Here is a 22,021-nt window from a genome sequence, read left to right as displayed (position 1 = left end):
AAACGTTCGAGAAGACGTGGGAGAGTTGGAATATTAATTCATTGTTGGTGGCACTGTGAGATGATCCAACCATTCTGGAGAGCAATCTGGAACTATGCCCAAAGGGTTACAAAAAATGTGCATACCTTCTGACCCAGCAATATCACTTCTAGGACTGTACCCCAAAGAGATCATAAAAATGGGAAAAGGTCCCACATGTACAAAAATATTTATAGCAGCTCTCTTTGTGGTGACCAAGAACTGGAAATCAAAATTGAGAGAAAGCCCACAAATTGGGCAATGGCTGAACAAGCTGTAGTACATGAATGCAATGGAATACTACTGTGCTGTAAGAAATGACAAACAGTCAGAGTTCAGGAAAACCTGGAAAGACTTACATGAACTGATGCTGAGTGAAATGAGCAGAACCAGAAGAACATTGTCCACAGTAACAGTCACACTGTGCAAGGACTGTTTCTGACAGACTTAGCCCTCCACAGCAATGCAAGGACCTAAAACATTCCCAAAGGACTCTTGAGGCAAATCGCCATCCACATATAGAGCAAGAACTATGGAAATGGAATGCAGAATGACGCAGAATATTTTCTCTTGTGTTATGTTTTGTTTTATGGTTTCTCCCATTCATTTTAATTCTTCTACGCAACATGACTAATGTGAAAACGTGTTTAATAAGAATGTATGTGTAGAACCCATATAAGAGGGATGGGGAAGGGAATAGGAGAAAATTTAAGACTTATCGAAGAGACTGCTGAAAACCAAAAACAAATAAATTAATTTATTAAAAAAAAAAAGCCTATTTACCAACTGAAAAAAAAAATAAAATAAAAGGTAAATTTTCATTATCTTTTATGACAAAAATTTTGTCCAAGTATCCCTCTCTCTCCAGCCTCTATAAGAGCCATCTTATATAACATTTAGAAAAAAGAAAAAATTTAACATCCCTCAAGTTATTTTCATTTATGTACTCCTTTATTTTTGGTGGTTTTAGTTTTATACTTATTGGCATAGAGATCCTGTGTATATACAGGCACATTAAGTATCAAATATTCAATGATTTTTTTTTATCCTATACAAGTTCCCCCCCCAAATAAAATATATATATTTAACATTTTTTTTCAATTTTGAATTCCAAGTTCTTTTTCCCTCCAACCTCTTCCCCAGCCATTGAGAGGCCAAGATATATGTCAATTATATATGTGAAATAATGCAAAATATATTTCCATATTAGTCATGTTCTAAAAAAAAAAAAAAGACAAGAAAAAGAAAGTGAAAAAATAATATTTCAATTTGCCCTCAGAGTTCATCAGTTCTCTTTCTGGAGGAAGATAGCATTTTCCATCATGAGTTCTTTGGAAACTGTCTTGGATAATCATATTGACCAGAGCAGCTAAGTCGTTCACAGTTGGTCATAATTATAACGCTGCTGTTACAGTATACAGTATTCTCTCGGTTCTGCTCACTTCATATATGTCTTGCCAGGCTTTTTGGAAACCTTCCTTCTTGCTATTTTTTTATAACATAACAATACGAGTCATTGTAATCATATACCACAACTTGTTCAGCCATTCCCCAATTGATGGGCAGTCCCTCAATTTCCAATTATCTGCCATCACAAAAAGAGCTACTATAAATATTTTTGTACATATAAAGTCCTTTTCCCTTTTTTTTGACCTCTTTGGGATACAGGCCGAGTAGTGGTATTACTGAGTCAACATGTATGATTTATGATACGATATGCATTACTGAGTCACAAGGCAGGCAGACTCTGATAAAGTCTAGATAAACGATACTGAATTTATCTGACGTACTAATTGAGGGTTTGTTTTTGTTTTTTAAAACCTCACCTTGATTTCTTCAGCATAGGGAATTCCTAGAGAGGAATGACTCCTGAGGCAGATGAACACCTCTGCAATTTATACTAGAGAGTTTCCTGGGCCATAAAGAGTTAAAGCGGATTTCCTGGAGTTATACAACCAGTATACGTCACAGGAAGGACTAGAACCCAAGACCCATTCTAACTACTATGCAATGCCTCAGTAAATTTAGTAATCCCTGTCTTAGGGTGAGTGGGCTAAGCACCATTCCCAAGTGCATGACCCCAAACTATGCTGGCTTTTTGAAGCTATTACTTCCTTTCTCAGAAGTTCACCAGCATTTTCTTTAAGAATCCATTACAGAACTTTTGTTGGGACTTACAGTAAAACAAGCTAGCTTAAAACTACTAAAATCTTTTAACTCTCTAACTTTAAAAAAAAAACAACTGATTTGTCCGTTTGCAGACCTCCAGCACCCCTCTAGTTCCCCATACATACTCGAGTGGTTAGCGATCACATTCACTAGTTCTTTCACGACTGAAGAATGTAACACAAGTGGGTTAGGTAACTTGACTTCATCAAGGTGTTCTCTCATCTCTTGAGCATTACTTCCTATGAGTGATCTTTTTCTGTCTTTTAAGGTAAAGGTAATTTTACTTTTAAGGTAAAATGTCTAAAGGCCATTCTATTTGGTGAAGAAAACAGGAGTTCTATCTTTTCTTTGGTTTAAGTTATCACTGTCTCATCTACATATCCAAGTCCTTGTGTCCTGTTTGGGACCTTTTCCTTCCTTCAGTACAACTAAAAAGCCCACCCTCTTCACAAAATGAAATGCACTTTTGTTGTCCTTAGCTTTCCTTGACAGCCTCAATGTATTCAAGCTCAAACACTTCTATTTCTCTTTTGCTAGCCTTTCTAATGTTGTCATGCCAAATATACTCTGACTCTTCAAGATGAAGAATTTTCTAAATATACTACTGTACCCTTAGTTAATATTGTATTTACTAATTCTGAATTTATATTCAAAAGCAAAACTGAACTATAACTTTGTTAATATTACTTTTTTATTTTAAAATCAATTCCATATTTGTCTACGACAATAGTAATATTATTGTAATAGTCAATCTTTTCTGATATTTCTGAATAATCTTTGTAATACAAGTATTATTTATTCCTGAAAAATCTGAAAGAATTCTGTTGGAAAACTTTCTCCACCAAGTTTGTCTATTTTGTGGGGAAACTTCTTTGTTTACTTCTCTTATTTCTTCCTTTCCAGACTGGTTTGTTTGAATTAAATTCTTATGACACCAATTTTGGAAATTGATATTTTGTAAATAAACAGCTATTTCCTTTTAGTTTTCAGATTTTTCAGATAATGGCTCTGTGTAATATTTCCTAATAATATTTTCATTTCTTTTGTGTCTGTTTTGACCTCTCATCTTGCAAATGTAATTCAACTGAAAGGTATTTTTTCTCTCATTTTAAACTTGAATTCACCCAGGGAGGGAGCCAATAACTCTTGATTTTATCATCTATTATTCTTTCATTTTCTACTTTCTGCTCTTACTTTCAGTCCTTAACATCAACCAAGTAGCATACATTTAGAGCAGCACAGGACCTCTGAGGAAACTTAGTCCAACCCCTTCATTTTAAAGATGAAGAAAATGATGTGCTGAAAGGCTGAATACATCAACGTGCCCAACATCATTAAAGTAAAGCCACGTGCTCTGCCGTTAGATCCGATGCTCTTTCCACTCCATCATGCTATTGTCTAGATAAGTATTTTTTCTACAAACTATTAGAAAGTATCATGGATAATCTTTCAGTAATAAATTTAACAACTATTTCATGCTTAAAGAGAACAGTTACATTCTCTTTATCATTATGTGAAGTCCCTATTCACTTCACTGCGTATTTTCTAGTTTGAAGTTTCCTAGTAATTAGTTACTCTTCCTTTTTTTACTCTCTAATAGCATGACCCACCTCAAATACAATGGAAGTAAATCTTCCAGTCAGTGTGCTCCCTAAAAGCAATAAATTGATTTTTAAGAATAGGGAGAAAAAAGGCACATTTGTTGCTAATAAGGAAGCAGTCAGTAAATAGGCAGACAAAAGAACAAGCCTTTTCAGTATTATTTAGTATTATATTACTAATATTTCAGTATTAATAAGGTGAGAAATATGCATATTAAATTAAAAACTAGCCTTGGATGAAGCACAATTACTCCTTGGTCATACTGCCTGGCCAGCATTTATTATTAAACTAAATAAAGCATAATTTAAAAGGCAAACTTGAATGTAAAAACAAAATTTGTCATCTTCTACCACACTGAAAAAATCAAATAAAAATGATCTGTCACTAGTTTATCCACCCTCTTAACAAGAATAACTAGGTTGATTATAAAATGAATTCAAAACATTTATCATGACTATGTGAAGTTTCATACACTGAAAAGATTTATGAAATATGTAAGAGTTTTGAGCTAAAAATATAAAAGGCTAGGAATACAGGATAATTTGATCCATTCCATTCACTCAACAGAAGAAGGTGAAGAACATGAACATGGAGAATATTTATGAATGTAGCCCCAAACTCCAAAGCAATTCAATTGACCATTGTGCTTTCCTTAATCTGACCAGCTTGTAATTGGCACATTCTCAGGTACATGTGGTCTTGCTTACTCTGAGTTTATATATTTATAAGAGTCTCCAATTCCCTTAACCCACCTCAAAATAAAACTGTACAGCCTCTAACATCTGTGGGCTAGTCAGTGGTTAGGCTTTATCTAGAGAGAACTGACTTCTTAAACACTTCCAATAAGTGTGGTTTAATTTTGCTAATCCAGATGAATAGGGAGACTCAGCAGCTGATAGGGAAGTGAATGCACATTTTCCTGTGCTTGAATCAGGAGGTCCAATTGGTTCACATATAACTCAATAAACCCTACAATTAGATCAAATGATTATGGATTTCCTTTAATTCCTGAACCTGACTGGCACATTAAGAAAATACCTTTTACTCACACAGATTAAAGACTCTTACATCCCTTCCTGATCAAATACAAACAATAAATTGAGTCTGCCATGAGTTCACACTAACTTGGAATGAACCCTGAGATAACTATCTTTATATACATGTGCTTTATAAGCATGAGCTTAATAGAAACTCAGAGTTGGACAAAGCCTTAGAGATCAATTACCCTACCATCAATCTGTGTATGAAAAGACTGAGGCCAAGAACTGTGAAGTGACCTATTAAGATTCATTCAAGTGGCAGATCTAGAATTTAGACATAGAGGCTAACTCTGGGCAAGTCATTTAATTTCTAAGGCAACTATCTAAGGCTACACTGCAGAACAGCTGCTGATCTTCCCTGGTCAAAGGAATTACTAACATCAAATGAAATCATAGGTGCAAACACCTGTCTCTCAAAATAGCCATGACATGTGATCGTGAAGGAACTTTCCTTTTCATTCCTAGACTGAGCTAGAAAGGTAAGGTTGAAAATGCTATGGAGTGTCAAAGAGGGGATCCTAGGAATAATTTCAGACATTATATTAACAATTAAATATCTCACCACCTTCCACCATGGTCCAGTTCTCATGTAGGTTATTGGAGATTTTCTTTAACACCTCATTTTTGGAAATAGACTGAGGAAGACAAAAAAACAGCAACATTGATCAGAAGTAAAATGCAAGGCATATGGAGCTCTTACCATAAAAAAGAAAACAATGTCTCAGGGAAAGCAAAAGAACTGAAATCTTCTTGGGTCTATATGATGCTTTACAGTTTTCAAAGCAGTTTACATACATTATTTATTGATCCTTATAAGTGATGAGGTAAGCAAGGGAGGTATCATAAACCTATCTTATGGATGAAAAAAATTAGGCTAAATTAAGTGACAGGCCACAGCTGAACAGCTAACAAACTGGCAGAGTTAGGACTAGAACCCAAGCTATCACTGCTCAACTATACTATAATGCTGCAGAAATTTTAAGAAAAACTGAAAGCATGCTGTACAGAACTGGTATTGTACATCCTTAGTCTATATAAAGATGAATAATTACTGTTATTTAAAAAGTATGCTTCTTACCTGCCACTGTCCATTCTCAAGGTGATAGAGCAAAACTGGTATTTCTCTACACTCTTGTAAAACCCAAAGCCCTTGTGTTTCCTCAAAAGCAATGTCCCACACTCTGTGATTAAAGGTAAGCTGTTGTTTGTAAATCAGCTGTTTCTTGGTGTCATCAAGTTGAAAGATGTAGATTACAGGAATACTTTTAAGGAGGAAAAAGAAAGATTAAAATAAGATAACTACAATGAGACTCAGCTGGGTCTAATAATTCAAAACACAAAAAATCTCAGGGTTTTAGTGAAGTGCAAGATCAGCAAGCCTATTCTGACCCAGGGCCAGGGATGGCTATTTGCTTCTTTAGTCAAATCTCCTTGGGATTGAGAATGTGAAGGTTACAGCATCAGAAATAGAAATCCACAACTGTAATTGTATTGTTTCAAAGCTGTTACAATACCTATATATATTTTTACTAACTTAATCATGCACACAGTTTTATATATAAACCAAGTTTTTTAAAACCTCACCCCTCTGCATTCAAAGATCAGATAGTATCAACTTCACCAAGTGGCCCATCGTACTTTCTTCTCCCATTAGCAATGTTTGCTGTCAAGTCAAATAATGTCAATTGCTTGTTGTATTCTGTTTCATCAGAGGCAATACGGCCAACACTCATAGTGAGACAGCTAAAGGAGATTAGGACAACACCAAGAGTTCTGACCCAATTTTTATAGCATCTCCTAAAAGGAAGAGATTCTATGCTTACATGTACTCTGTGTACTGCTGTGACATAAGATATTCATCATCACTCAACAAACATTAACTGGCCGCTAGTGCCAGGCACTGTGCTAAGCAATGGGGACACAAAGACAAAAGCAAAACATTTATTAATGTAATTGCTAAAAGAAAGACTACTTTTCACAGAATAAGTTACTAGGTAATCTTCCATCTGTAAACTACCAAATGCTTAAAAATTACGCAAAAGTGGTCTTTCAAAAATAGATGAAATTTCATCCTCTTCTTTTATTTGTAGTAGAGGCTACAGTTCCCTGAATAATTCCAGTAGATTTGACAAATATAACTATATGCCTAGATAAAAAATTACAGTAATGAGAACAGAAACAAATAAAGGAGGCAAGTGGCAAGAAATATGAATAATAAACACATCTGCCAATTCCTACTGAAATCAAAACACTCAGCATGCCAGAAAATCCATACCATCCTATGATTGTCTCAATTATCTTTGTTGTAATATGACCTTGAAGGAATCAGTCTGAGGCCCTTCCACATTTAATGTAATGTGCATAAAGGGGAAAAGAAGAATGAAGGCATTTTGGAAACTGGAAGGTGATTTTATCAATCCCATACTCCTCCTTTAAACATTAACCCAATCTTTTTTTTCCTTTAAAATCTGGTATGTTTTATTTTAACAAATGCCCAAAGAAAAGCTGTAATAAAGTACACTCCCTCAACAGAGTGTTAATGAACATTTCTTTGATTAATACCAATACTGTTCCAGTGATGCTATGTGACTATGAAATACGAAACACCATGATCTCTTCTAAAGAACGAAACTTGCAGGCCATGATAAGGCACTGAAGAAATGTACGGTGGAAACATTATGTACAGGAGGAAACATTACTAATAATGACGTGCACTAAAAGTGGTGGAAAAGATAGCATCTAGGAAATATACAATCAGAAAAGGAGTTTAATTGAACATGTAGTAAACATAAAGGATAAGTAGTTCAAGTATTGGCATATAGATAAAATATGAAAACACTGGAGGCAGGTCTCAAGCCCAGTGGATGAATTCTTTATGACAAATTTATGGGAGGACATAAACAAGTTACACAGGATGAAAAAGTTGATTATGATCTGCATCAAGTGGAGGGAATACCACACTGAAAAAAATCACACAGCCACTAAATCAATGAATTACAATTATATTAATAAAGCAGAAAGTGTAAGGAAACGCATTCTCATGTAACAGCCCAAATTCAATGGAAGGAGGAATCCTAACAATGAGGCAGTTATTAAGATTTCCAAAATCAAAATCTAGCTTTACAGTAACATAGCATATAGAATAACATAGCATAGTAACACAGATTAGAAGAGAAAGGTCTAATGAAATAATAAGTATATTCTTTCCCCTTTTTTAGTATATTCAAATTCTTAAACAGATCTGTGTTTTTATTTATGTGGATATTCCCTCCAATCATGTAGACTGCTACTCACCCTTTGTGTCTCTTTTCTATGTCCCCCCACAGCAGGGACACAAAAGTAGGAGAGGGACAGTTTTCAATGATTTTCCTCACTCTCTCTTGAAATGACAAGAATACACATGGCACATATGTGCCATACAATAATTATTCCTAAAGTTTTGTCACATAACTACAAATCAGCCATCCATCTCTTAGATGACTTCCTTCACTTGGGTTTCACATTGTAGCATTCTCACATCCACATATATGTCTTCACTGTACCTTGTGTGGTACTAAAAATTTCGGACTAACCAGGAATATAGCAAAAATAAATAAATAAAGCCAACTAGATTTAGAGTGTTCATTATTCAGAACATAACATGGAGGAAGACAATGAACCTATGGAGCTCATCCATCAAAGTGTGTGTGTGTATATGTACACACACACACACACACACACACACACACACACCTTGGCTAAATAGTGCAGACAGATGGGAACTGGACAGAGATTTAAACAGAACGTTCTTTTAATGACTCCAAAGATCTGCCTGCCTCAAAGATGAAGGCCCATTTTTAGTAACAATATTCCACTAGAATGGCTATATGCCTGCAAGTCATGGTATACTATAGTCTCCAATGAGCTAAAGATTTAGGGTATTTGAAAAGGAAGGGCAGTAACAATCATTCAGTAGCTTACCAGTCACATAAAATGGCAATGTAGTTTTCTTGGCAACAGTAAGTTATCCTTGACACTGCAAATATCTGGAATAAAAAAAGAGAGACTGGTTAAAGGGAACAGAAGCTGATCTATAGAAGGAATAAGATACCCCTTCATTGGCTACACTTTTCTCTCTTCCCTATCTTGACGTCTTGGTAAAAAGTTCAACCCCTCACTATCTTCTTCTTTCAAGTTCTTGTCTCTTTATTCTAGTGCCAATCAAGCCCTATAATGCCTCAACCCTGAATTACTCCCACCATCCATTGCCTTCATTAAAAGAACTGTTCTGTTTAAATCTCTGTCCAGTTCCCTGAACAAAGTTAGAGAAAATTCATGAAATCAGGTTGACTGGGTCCAGCACAAATTTATGTTACATAATCTGAAATGAGCCTTTGACTCCCTATCCCACTCAATACAATGGCTTAAAAGCCATATATTCAGACAAAAGAAGTCCAGTTATTCAGCTTATGAGCTCTGAGATAGGTCACCATGACTGTCACTACCACAAAAGAAAACACAAAATACAATGAAAATATTTTCAACATTAAATACTCTTGGCAACCACAGATAAATGGTACTTAAACAATGAGGATCTACTCTAAACAAGAAATCACAGAACAGTATAATGGTATTGAAGGAAAAAATAATTTCATTGTTTAAAAAAGAAGAAAAAAACCTTTGGAAATTTGTTCTATGATGCAAGCTAAAACGTTAAGGAAAATCCATGAAGACTCATAGACAATCACTCCCTGTTTCTAATATGTTAGTGAATACCCTAAATTCTAAGGTTTGCATACATTAGAGATGCTTCAAACATAATAAATAAATGGTTACTACGTAATACTACATCAAGGGATTCAAACAAGGAATTCTCATGTCAAATCTAGTACTTTACCTACTACACTACATTTAGTTTAAGAAGATATTTGAGGCTCAGATGCAATCCAGCTCAGACTCTGTCTAGCTGGGATTCTATCTGGCCCACTTGTAAATACAAGTGTTACAAATGCTTAGGCTCCTTAAGAGGCAACCCAATTAGGTGAATCTTTAATAAGCTTTGTTTTCTTTGGCTTTAAGAAGGCTTGAGTCGAATTCATTCGAGCATGACCCGGACTGTCGGTATTTTGGGGTCCACCATCACCCCTGAACCTTGTCATTTATGGTTTCCTGATCGGGAAAAGCTGCTAATCTCAAGTTCTTCTGCTAAAACTGGAAGGTATGTAAGCCCCCACCCTCCCCCCATCCCCTACTTGCTCTCCAAGTACCTTGGAATCGGATTTTCGGACCTGGCTTCAGGTCCCAGAATCAGGCAAAGTCTCTGAACTTTCTGGATGCTAGAGAGTTAGAGACTCAGGTTGTCGGTCTATCGGTTAGGCAGTGGACCTGGGCATAAAGTGGGTGCCCAATTCTCTGGATTTCCTGGGCACAAGGAAATCGGGGAAAACTCGGTTACTTTTTGGTGTATGCCTAAGTCTCTGAACTTTCTGGGCGCTAGAAGGTTAGAGAAACATCAGTTAAGTGGATGCCCAATTCTTTGGATTTCCTGAACACAAGGAAATCAGAGAAAACTGGGTTATTTTTGTCCTCTTGTGTTTTTTTTTCTCGAGGCTTACTTCCACTTCTCCTTTAAGGGGGGGGGGGGGGAACTTCCAGCCCCACAGCAAGAAATGGGTCAAAATTCATCAATTCCAAAAAATTCGCCTTTCGGCTGTCTTTTACAAAATTGGGAAAAAATTAGCTTCTTTAAGCTTAACTTAAAAAGAAAAAGTTGGTATTCTTTTGCAACACACTTTGGCCTCAGTATCACCTGAAGGACAACAAAGTGTGGCCCATGTTTGGGACTTTACAATGTAAAACCCTTTTACAGTTACAATTATATTGTCTCCAAAAGGAAAAATGGATAGAAATACCTTACATGAGGGCCTTTGTCAAACTCTCTCAGGACCCCATTCTCAGAACAGATTGTAAGATGCTTGTAGCTAGAGCCATCCCACAAAAGAGAAATGGGGGTGAATTGGATGTTTTGGATGACTCCCTGTTTATGGCTTCTAGGGTCTCGACCTCACTTCCTTCTCTACCTCCGTTACCGCCATCCCCCTCCCCAATCCTTCCTGAGCCCTCCTCCAGCTCCCCAACCTCCTACTGCTCCCTCACTCCCCCAAGTCCTTCCACCTCCCCCTCAGCTACCTCTACCCCAGCCTTTCCTTTACCCCAACCCCCCTCAATTCCTGCCTCATTTGCCTATCCTGTATCTCCTCCTGTGCCCCTCCCTGCCTCAGTAACCCCCAATTAGTTCTCAGCCACTGGGTTTGCTGCGGTGCCTCCCTTTGCAGCCCCTCTTGCTGGGGCAACACTCACTCAGGTCTCAGGCCCCACCCCCATGGCAGTCTCTGCAGTATCACTGCCCATAACCCACCCCTCCTTGGGGACTTTACCTCCGGCCCCAACTACGGACCTTGCTGGGGTGCCTCCCTCTGCAGCCTCTCTCGCTGGGGCAATATTCAATCAGGCCTTAGGCCCTGCTCCCGTGGCACTCTCTGGGGCATCTCCCCCTTTGATTTCTATTCTTCCTCAGGCACCAGCAGATCTTTCCCCTTGCCAGCCAAATCCCCTGGCCCTGCAGCCTAATCCAGTTCAGCAGGCATTCCCCAACCCCTCCTTCACAAGAAGTGGGACTTCCTATCTTCCTCCACGAGCCCCTGTCCCCAGTGGGCCATCAGGGCTGTTTCCCTTGAGAGAAGTGCCTACCCTACCCAGGGGGACAACCAGGGTGCGTGTTCCGCTCTCTCTTTCGGATCTCCCCCAGATTAAAGAGAAACTGGGGAGATACTCAGAAGACCCCACTAGGTTCACTGACGGTTTTAGGGACATATCCCTACAATCTGAACTTTCTTGGAAGGATCTGCATATTCTTTTCTCTGTCTGTCATACCATTGAGGAGAAGGGGAGAATTTGGGAACATGCCCAAAAGTTTGGGGATCGTATGGCTAGCAATAATCCCATAAAGTACCCCCCAAGAGCAGCTGCTGTTCCCACGAGTGACCCCAGATGGGACTATCAAAAGAGTGAGGACAGGGGAAAGAGAGACTTTATGGTAATTTGCTGTTAGAAGGCCTAAAAACTGCATTTCAAAAACAAGTAAATTTTCAAAAAAATAGGGAAATTACTCGGGGGGAAAAGGAAAACCCTGCCCTTTATCAAAACTGGCTAGTAGAAGCTATTAAAAAGCATACAAATTTGGATCCTGACTCCAAAGAAGGGGCAGCAATCCTTAGCATGTATTTTATTAATCAGTCTGCTCCAGATATTAGGAGGAAACTGCAGAAATTGGCAATGGGACCCCAAACACCTCAAGCCCAGTTACTGGAGACAGCCTTTGGAGTATTTAACAACAGAGACCTTGTTGCAGCAGAGGAAAGAGAACGAAGGAGAAGGGCCAGGGCCAGGGAGCATGCTCAATTCTTGGCTGCTGCCTTGGCCAGGAAAAGACCCAGGGAGCACCCGTCTAGGGCACCCCCTTGGAGGAAGGCTGGCTACTTGGGCAGTGGGGAAACCTGCTTTCATTGCCACAAGGAGGGTCACTGGTCCAAGGAGTGCCCCTCCAGGGCACCCCCCCAGAGGGAACCCCAGGAACCAACACCTGTGGAACTGTGCCCATGTGGAACCATTGCCCAAGGAGGGACACTGGAGGAAAGATTGTCTCTCAGGTTGAAAAAATGGTGGAGCCGCCCCCCAGTACCCTGTCCTCCAGTCTTCTCAAGACTTGGAACAACGGGAAAGACTGGGTGCTGGCAGTGCTCCCACTTTCTCCACCTCTCCCACCAAGCCCTGGGCAAAAACGAAGGCTGAAGGTAAGGTTACCCACTTTAACATGGCTAAATTCTCTGCTTTAACCAGTCACTCTGGCCCTACCCATCCCTTGACTCCTCGGGTCATAGGCATTGAAGGGGAAACTAAGGAATGTCTCCAGACATACCCCCTAAAAACACTCCTTCCTTATGCCCTCCTTTGACCTTGCTCCCTTGTTGGGAAGGGACCTGATGGTGAAATTGGGGAGCAAGTTTTCTCTAGTTAAACCTCCCATCTCCCTTTTGCCACTGTTCACTACGTCTTCCCGGTTTGCTTGAGAGTATGGGAGAGTCAGGCCAAATATTTGGGACCCTGGAATTTCAGAGAGAGCTACTTCTGCCACACCAGGCATTGTTAGTCTCCCAGACCCTAAAGCGCTCCCCCATCTCAGCCAGTATCTGATTAAGCCTGAGACCTGGGAAGGACTACAACCTTTAATTGAAAAATTCCTTAAGTATAGAATCTTTGTCCCTTGTTCATCTCCATGCAACACTGCAATCCTTCCCACAAAAAAGCCTAATGGAGAATACCCACAATTCATTTTTGCTTTTGAATGTACTTTTCCTGGGGAATCAAGTCCACATCAGTTAATGCGGACAGTTTTGCCCCAGAGCTTTCAAGATAACCCTCATTTATTTGGCCAGGTTTGGGGAAGGGATTTAAGGCACCAGAAACTAGCAGATGGTAGCTTAATTCAGTATGCGCGTGATATTCTTATTTGTAGCCCCACCGAGGCAGGTTCTTTGGCTGCTGACACAGAAGCCCTTAATTTCTTAGGCATTCGAGGCTACAGGGTCTCTTGGAACAAAGTCCAGATAGCATGCCAGTCCATAACGTATCTAGGCCATGAACTCACACCCACCTCTCTCTCCTTAACCTCTGAGAGAAAAAGGACAATCCTGTCTATCCCTGTTCCAGCCACCAAGAAACAAGTTCAAGTGTTTTTAGAAATGACTGGATTTTGTAGACTCTGGATTCCTAATTTTGATTTTATTGCTAAACCCCTTTACGACCCTACTCAGGGCATTGACTCAGACCAGGCTAAAGTTTTTGAGACACTGAAAACTAATTTGATCACCTCCCCATCACTAGACCTAGACAATCTGGGAAAACCTTTCATTCTGTATGTTGATGAAAGGAGAGATAGGCTTTGGGAGTCTTAACCCATTCCTTAGGACCTGACCCCAGGCCAGTTGAGGTTTTTATTTACTCAAAATATGCTTTCCTTGTTCTACATGCCCATGGAGCAATCTGGAAAGAAAGGGGATATCTGACAGCAAAAAACTCCCCTGTCAAGCATGCCCTTCTATGTTTTGGCCTTGCCACAGTCATCTTTAATTCTCTCCAGAGAAATTATCTTTTATGCCAAGGAAATTGTCTTTTCCTTATACTCCTTCTGTACCTGTGGACCCTTGGAGGATCTCAAGCTACTGTTTAGAAAGGCCCCGCCCTCCTCCAGCAAACAGGTGGATAAAGAGAAGTGAATTTGTACTCGTACATGTTCACTTTAATCCCCCTCAGGGAAATTATTTTCCCTCTATTTCTCTCTTGTGAAACTGTTTCCTTTTAAACTGACATGACAGTGTTAATCCTTTCCTCATACTCCCTAATACTTTAAATACACTTGGCCTCCAGAAATGGGAAGATAACTCCTTGGTCAAACTGGGAAATTCAGTAGGGGGGGAGTTGAAGATTGTTGGGTGTGTCATTCACACCCACAAGGCAACACTCACCTCCCACCACAGGCTATTTTTGCAAAAGCTCCCTTCCCCAATACCACTTCTTCAGAGGTCTATGCCACCCCTTTTATGTTGGCCACCCACCTATGGGCTACCCTTTCCATCTCAACTTCTTTGTGGAGGAATATTCCCATATGAGTTCCATGGCCACTGAACAAGTTAAGACTCCTGTTAAGAGAGGGCTTTTAGAAGTCTCAGCTGGTCATTTAACCTGCACTACCTGCATAGATAAAAGAGTGATAAATGTCTCCAGAACTTTACAGCTGCTGGTTGTACCGATTGCTCCAAGGGAGCATTTCCTACTTGCATCTAAGATTGTATCCCCCGTTCTACTCTTCTACTGGCTATAATCCTTTTGTGCCTACTTGTCTGCTTAACATGTTGGCCAGATTTGTCTCCTCCAGGGTCCGAGCCATTAACTTCCAGATGACAGCCCGGGCTATATACCAACTTCTGACTGAATCCAAGGTCTCCAGCCCACTGGATCAGGCACCACCCAGATTCTGAAGTCTGACCCCTTGAACAGGACCCATCGAGGCAGGGACAGCTCTACACCCCTTGCAAGCAGGAAGAAGTTTCAGAAACTGAGACCTTTGCTCTTTACCCCAAAAGAATTTGGGTTCAATCTGTTTGAGGGGGGAATGATGGGGTTCAGACTCTGGGAACTTCCTTGAGCTCCCTGGGAATCTCCTCACTTTACCTGGCTTTTCATACCCAAATTGAGCTCTCCCTGTATCTCCTCCCAGAATGTGGCCTTTTATACTGAAATCTGTGACCACAGTCTGTTATCTCTTCATTGCCCCACCTGCTTCCCACCTAGGCGCCCCCTAGTCTGATGTTTGTTGATTCTCCTCAAGACCCTTCCTAAACCCCTCCTCCCATCACCCTGGACTACCAAACCACCCCCCACCCCTGATCCCTCCTACAGTCTTTTCTGTATTTAAGTTCCATCTCACCCCCATGCAGGCGCTCAGATCCAATCCAGCTCAGATTCTGTCTAGCTGGGATTCTATCTGCCCTGCTTGTGAATACAAGCCTCATAAATGCTTAGGCTCCTTAAGAGGCAACCCAATTAGGTGAATCTTAAATAAACTTTGTTTTATTTGGCTTTAAAAAAAAAAAAAGAAGAAGATACTTGAGAACATTAGAAAACAGTTTTGAAGATCTATAGAGATAAAACGCTGAACTGAAAAATATGGCCTATCAACTGCTCATGAAGCCTAAGATTTCACTGTGTCCTTGCCTAATAAGCAAGTCTCTCAACCTCAAATTTCCAAATCTCTAAAATATGTCATCAAAGAGATTTTGAAAGGCTTGAGAAGTAATGAAAACCTTAAAGCATTTGGCTTAGGGCAACCATGAAAAGAGAAAGGGCCAATCAAAGGCAAAAGAAAGGGCGGGGAGGGAGTGAAGGGGAGTGCATAAAATTAATTGGTTTCCATAACTGAAGCTCAAAGAATAAAAACAGATCAGTAGGAAGTAAAACTATGAGCTGAAAAGTATCTGTAAACTAACATCCCAGTGGCTGTGTCCTCTTACTGTTCAAAGATATCAGAAGCAGAAGCAGAAGAGGACTTAAGAGTTGGAAGAAATCAGAGGTTCTTAATTTTGGGGGGGGCCATGGAACTCTGTGGCAGTCTGCTGAAGCTCACGAGCCCCTTCTCAAAATAAAATTTTTAGATGCACAAAACAAAATACATACAATACAAAGGATCCCAATTATACTGACATGCAGTTATCAAAATTCACTTTTTTTTTTTAAATTTACTGTTTCAAGGTGAAGAACTCCTGCTGATCTTAACCCGAATTTTATAGATGAGACATCTAAGGCACAGACAGAAGCAGCTTATCCAGGGTTGCGCAGCTAGGAAGAGGACTAGAAGCCAGGACAGAAGTAAGCTACTTGTAGCCTTACTCTGCTTCAGTTTTCCTAACTGGAAAACTGAGTATCATGCCTTGACTGACATAGTAGGATAATATATCTATAAAAAATACCTTTAAAAGACTAGAAAATATTTTTAAAGCAACAGTACTAAATCTACTACAGTACTAACTGCTTTTGAAACCCCATCCTTTACTAATTTCAAAGACACTACTAAACAGGATCTTTAAAATTTTACCGATTAATCCTGGAAAGCAGTATCAATTCCTTAGTAAGATTAGACATATTTGAATAAAAAATTGCTTTTAATGACAACCTAGAGCAATTGACAAAAAGATTTTCTGTGTAATGACTAAGTGCATCCAGTATTTTTAACAAATAAGATTAACCCTGAAAGAAGTCTAATATTGATACTAAACATTTTTAGTTTTCCTTTTTACTTAGTAAAATCAATGCAATTCAATAAAAGGCTAGAAGCATTTTAACAAAGACAAGGTTAAAATTACAAATCCTACCTTCTCGCGTGGGGTTGCCTCAGGATTTCTCAATTTGTTAAGATGACAGCACTGCAATTCTTTTCCAATTTTGTATTCCCAGAGTCTCAAAGTACAATCCTATATATATATTCAAAAAAGACAATAAGATTCATTACTATAAGCTTCAATTCACTGCATATCACCCAAATCAAATTATATCTTACACACACACACACATACACACACACACACACACACACACACACACAGTAGAACGACTCCTTAAGTTTGCACTGGTCCTAAGACATTTAAATAACATATTTATAAATACAGAGATTCTATAAAAGTAACCATCAGTTTTACAAATCGGACTGTTGTAGATACCTTTACCAATAGTGTAAATTAATTGCAACCAATCTGAGGATTTCTGTGACTGCGTCTATAGTCTGATACCACATACAACACAGAATGATAGAGAAAGACTACCTTTTGGTATGTGAAGCAAGACTGTAAATTAGTAAAACTGTAAAATTAGTAAATTGTAAAAAATTTTCATATACGAATGAAAGACAATGAGAGAGGAAGTGAGAAAATTTCAGCAGACTAGTTTGTTCTTCTGCCAAAACAAAAAAATGGAGGAGTTTCTCCAATTAGAAAAAAGACCAAAAACTGTTTTCACATAGTGCATATTTTACAATGGTGTGACTGTTCTCTGAATTTTCGACCAAAAACCATCAAGACTATATTACAATCTAATCAGAAATGGATACTAATGAATGTGAATGGCTTTATCATTGAATTATAGGATAAAACTAATACCATTTATCTTATTCAGTGCCTACAAATAACAAACAACTTAATACATTTACTGAATTTAAAGACGTGTGTCATAAAATTTCCACCGTTCAGAGCAAAATTCAAAGAAGACTTTAAGGGACCAGGGAAGGGAAGGCCTTAACAAAGTGAAAAGAAAGTTAAAACTCAAGAAACCTAGATATCAATGGAAACCAACAAGAAAAAAATCAACTAGAAAATGGACTGGCAAAGCCATGAGAGACAAAAATCTGACTCTGGGTTGATAAAAGTAGAAAAAGTGAAGCAACAAGGAAGGAAGTTTATGGACAAATGAATGAAACTATTTTCAAAACCTTGCTAATAATTCAGAAACCTTCATTCAGATATAATTACAGTAATTTAATGATTCTTTAAGATCAACTCCTTTGTGATAGATAATTAATATTTCTTTTTATTTAGCAGTTGGGCTTTTAGGTGCTATTTTTAAGACAAAGAAGTTGCTTATTAATGTAAAAAGAAAAGACAATGGTAACAAATCTTAGAATCTCAATAATTCAAAAAGCTGTGATTTCATCAGCATGAAGTCTGCCTCTAAGAAAGCAGATCACAACTTCCCTGTGAAACAATGAATGAGCTTTGTGAGTTTCTGTGGTTGAAAAATTTCTCACTTAGTGATGTCTCTCCAAAACTGTGATGAACAGCAGTTCATGATGAGGCCCACACTCAAAAGCTTTTCAGTATGTGAGGACCTGTTTAAGTTTGCTTTCAGGCCTCAGATTTCAAAAATGCTGGGTAACTTTGCATGGCATGATGAGGCAGCCACTGGAGTAGATATGGAATAATAAACCTTAGTTCCTTACTAAGGTAAGAAGGCTACATTCTATATATTTTTACATTGTGCACTTCTGTAGAATCTAAATGTCCTGGAGATTCTGAAAGTCTCCCTCTTATCTCCCTCATCTGAGATAATGATGGCACTTTTAGAACTAATGATGTTAATCAACACAGTATTAATTAAAAGGGTCATGAAATTAATATTTTCTGTCTAATAAACTGCTGGAAGCAAGAACTAGAGCAACCTCTTTATCTTAGGGAGGAAAAAACACAAGTACCATCTAGAAGTACTGAACAAAACAAAAAATCAAACAAAAAACATCTCTCTAAAAGAACCTCCAGTTGTAGCATCTACAGGTTACATACACATGTATCTTGGGGACAAAGAAGAATAAGAGACATGATGAAAATACCTACCCCTGAGGTAGACAGTAGCAGATCGGGATGATTTGGCACCACAAATATTCTGCTCACAAACCTAAGGATAAAAGATTGACATAAAGACGTTAAATTTTTGTGAGCCATGCTATCCATGCCAAGCATGCTCATCAGCTACAAAGCAAATAAAGATATAACTATCCTCAGAAAATTACCTTCTCTCATCTAATAACTCTCCCCACAAAACTAATAAAATCAGGTCAAGAGGGAAATTATTTAGTAACTTCATGACAAAATACATATACAAAATTAGTAGAACCACAAACTTGAGGGCTAGAGGAGAGTTCAATTCCTCCTTTCCTCTAACTCATCATTTTACATTTGAAGATACTGAGGTCCAGAGAGCTTAAATTCTACACAAGGTCCAACAAACAGTAACACACCCAGAATTTGAACTCAAGTCCTCTAAGTCCAAATATAGTGTGCTCTTTCCTCCATACCATGCTGCCTCCCATTCTGTTATTCTTCGATACATCTTTTAATCTAATCTAATCTAAACAACATTTAGATTTCTACAAGGGATGATCTATGCAGAGCTCAGCATACTATCTTATGTTCCACAACTGTTAATTCTCCAGAATATTGATTCTCAAACTGTGGTCTGCAAGCCCCTGGAGGGCCCCAAAGCTCCTTGGACAGTCTACAAGGTCACAATTATTTTCACAATACAACTAAGCCATTCCTCTAGTTCTCCAATTACATATTTGTACAAGGCCAGATTTTCTTCATACAGTTCAACCAAAACAATATATTACAATGTTTTGATGGCAGAAGCAGATAGGAGAAACCAGTTTTCTTCTTGTAAGTCCATATAAGGAAAACTTGTAAAAATATGTAAAACAATATCATTCTTTTGGCTATTTTGTTGTTTTCGAACATAAAAAATATGGCATTTATGTTAACATGTAGTAGTTTTATTATTTTAGTTAATAAATTTTTAAACTATAAATTTAAACCTTATAAATATTAAGAGATATAACTCATATAAACAAAAGATCTTTAGTGTCTTTAGTAATAGAAAAGCTTGGAAAACACAGTAGACCTTATTACAGAAAAAAATTAAAGAAGTAGTTATAATAACGGATGCAGAAAAGGTTTAACAAAATAAAACACCCCTTTATGTTAAAAACACCAAGAAGAAGTGAACAAGAGACCCTTACTTAAATAGTATCTACATCAAGCCCAAAACCAACCACATATTGTGGAACAAAGCTAGAAGCCTTCCCAGAAATCTCACAGATAAAGCAAAAGTGTTCATTAGCATCACTATTATTTAACGTAGCGTTCAAAATGCTAGCTAGAGTAATAAGACAAGTAAAATAAATTGAGAGATTAAGTATATGTTGACAAAGAAGAGACAAAACTATCACTTTTGAAAATGATACAACAATCTACACAGAGAACCTGAGTCAACCAAAAAATTAACTGAAAAAACTGATAACTTCAGAATGTTATTACATAAAATAAACCTACATAAACAGTCACCCTTTTAATGAAAAACTTAGCAGAAATAGACTTCTCTTGTGACTCTATTAGGATCAGTAGTTTTTTTCGCTCCTGCTGGTAGTTCCTTAACAATTATTTCTATTTCTTTTTCTGACAGTGGATTATTTAAGATTTCTACTGGGTCTTTTGTTAGTTTAGATACTTTGCATTTTTGAAGGCATTCCTTTTTTGATGTTGTTATGGTAACATTAAATGAGTAAGTTTTGATCATTTGTAGTTCTGATTTTGATGTGAATTCATCTTGTTCATTTGATGATTGGACTTTTAATCAAACTGTCTAAAGAGTTTATCGTTTTTATTAGTTTTTTCAAAAAATCATTTAACTTTATTTATCATTTCTACTGAAATTTGGTTTCCAGTCTATCTATTTCTCCTCTAATTTTTAATACTGCCTCTTCAGTGTTCATGTGAGGGAGGTTTTTCTTTTTGTTTTCTAATTTTTAAAAATATATATTCAATTTATACACATGACCATTCTCTAATAGATGGAGGAAGGGTTTAAAGGATATGGACAGAAAGTTCTCAGAAGAACTGCAAATTATAATTATATGAAAGAGTGCTACAAATTACTAGTAAGAGAAATGCAAACTATAACAATTTTGTGGCTTCACCTCATAACTTGCCAACTGGTGAAGATGTCAAAAGATGGAAATATCCCCTTCCCTCTCTCTTGGGTTCACACACTTCCTGAGATAGCAGTATTATGGGACTTGGATTTCTAGGACAGAAAAACTAGGATAACCATGATGAAAAAAACAAAGGATATGAAAGATAAAACAAGAGACAAAACTGCAGAAAAAATAAAAAAGGACAGCAACAGAAGAAAAGAAAAAAACTTAACAATAAACTAGAAGAGCCAGAAGAATGTAAGAGCTTATACCAGTAGAAAAATGAGAAGATAAAACTATTTAAGAAACTGCAGGAGGAGGCAGGCTTCAGGTTAGCAAGAGCAGCTTTACTGTTAATAACAATCTGTTCCAGATGCTATAAACTCATTTTCAAAAGATGACTTCAAATACCTTGGAAAGTTAGTAAAATATAAAATTATACACCACATCATACCTATCAGATTGGCTAATACGACAAAACAGGAAGATGATAAATGTTGGAGAAGATGTAGGAGAACTGGAACACTAATTCATTAGTGGTGGAGCTATGAGCTGATCCAACCATTCTGGAAAGCAATTTGGAATTATGCTCAAAGGACTATAAAAATGTGCATACCCTTTGACCCAGCAACACCACTTCTAGGGTTGTATCCCAAAGAGATCACAAAAATGGGACAGGGTCCCACATGTATAAAAATATTTATAGCAGCTCTCTTTGTGGTGGCCAAGAACTGGAAATCAAGGGGATGCCCATCAACTGGGGAATACTGAACAAGTTATGGTACATGAATGTAATGGATTAGTACTGTGCTAAAAGAAATGATGAACAGGAGGACTTTGGAGGGGCCTAGAATCTGGACTTTTATGAACTGATGCTGAGGGAAAGGAGCAGAACCAGGAGATCATTGTACACAACAACAACCGCAGTGTGCAAGGAATTTTTCTGGTAGACTTTGCTCTTCACTGCAATGCAAGGACCTAAAACATTCCCAAAGTACTCTTAAGGCAAAATGCCATCCACATTCAGAGAAAGAACTATGGAACGGGAATGCAGAATGAAGCAGAATATTTTCTCCTGTGTTTT

The 22,021-nt window shown here is 38.0% G+C and overlaps 1 protein-coding gene across 3 annotated transcripts in view; it reads right to left on the bottom strand.

Annotated features, from left to right (window-relative positions):
- WDR4 (WDR4 tRNA N7-guanosine methyltransferase non-catalytic subunit) overlaps positions 1-22,021 on the bottom strand; it is a 55,982-nt gene that overhangs the window by 2,489 nt on the left and 31,472 nt on the right. For 2 of the 3 annotated variants that reach the window (XM_072614865.1, XM_072614864.1), the window contains exons 6-10: positions 18,803-18,863; positions 16,796-16,894; positions 8,790-8,854; positions 5,908-6,091; positions 5,395-5,464 (exon numbers count right to left, since the gene is read on the bottom strand). In XM_072614865.1, the coding sequence (XP_072470966.1) occupies positions 5,395-5,464; positions 5,908-6,091; positions 8,790-8,854; positions 16,796-16,894; positions 18,803-18,863 (479 nt within the window). Of the gene's footprint in view, positions 1-5,391; positions 5,465-5,907; positions 6,092-8,789; positions 8,855-16,795; positions 16,895-18,802; positions 18,864-22,021 lie in introns of all 3 variants that reach the window. The other variant, XM_072614863.1, reaches the window with a different exon arrangement.

This window comes from Notamacropus eugenii, chromosome 5, assembly GCF_028372415.1.
Source record: "Notamacropus eugenii isolate mMacEug1 chromosome 5, mMacEug1.pri_v2, whole genome shotgun sequence".
Lineage (NCBI taxonomy): Eukaryota > Metazoa > Chordata > Mammalia > Diprotodontia > Macropodidae > Notamacropus > Notamacropus eugenii.
Note: the sequence above shows the minus strand (reverse complement) of the source record. Positions and strands in the feature narration are given on the sequence as shown.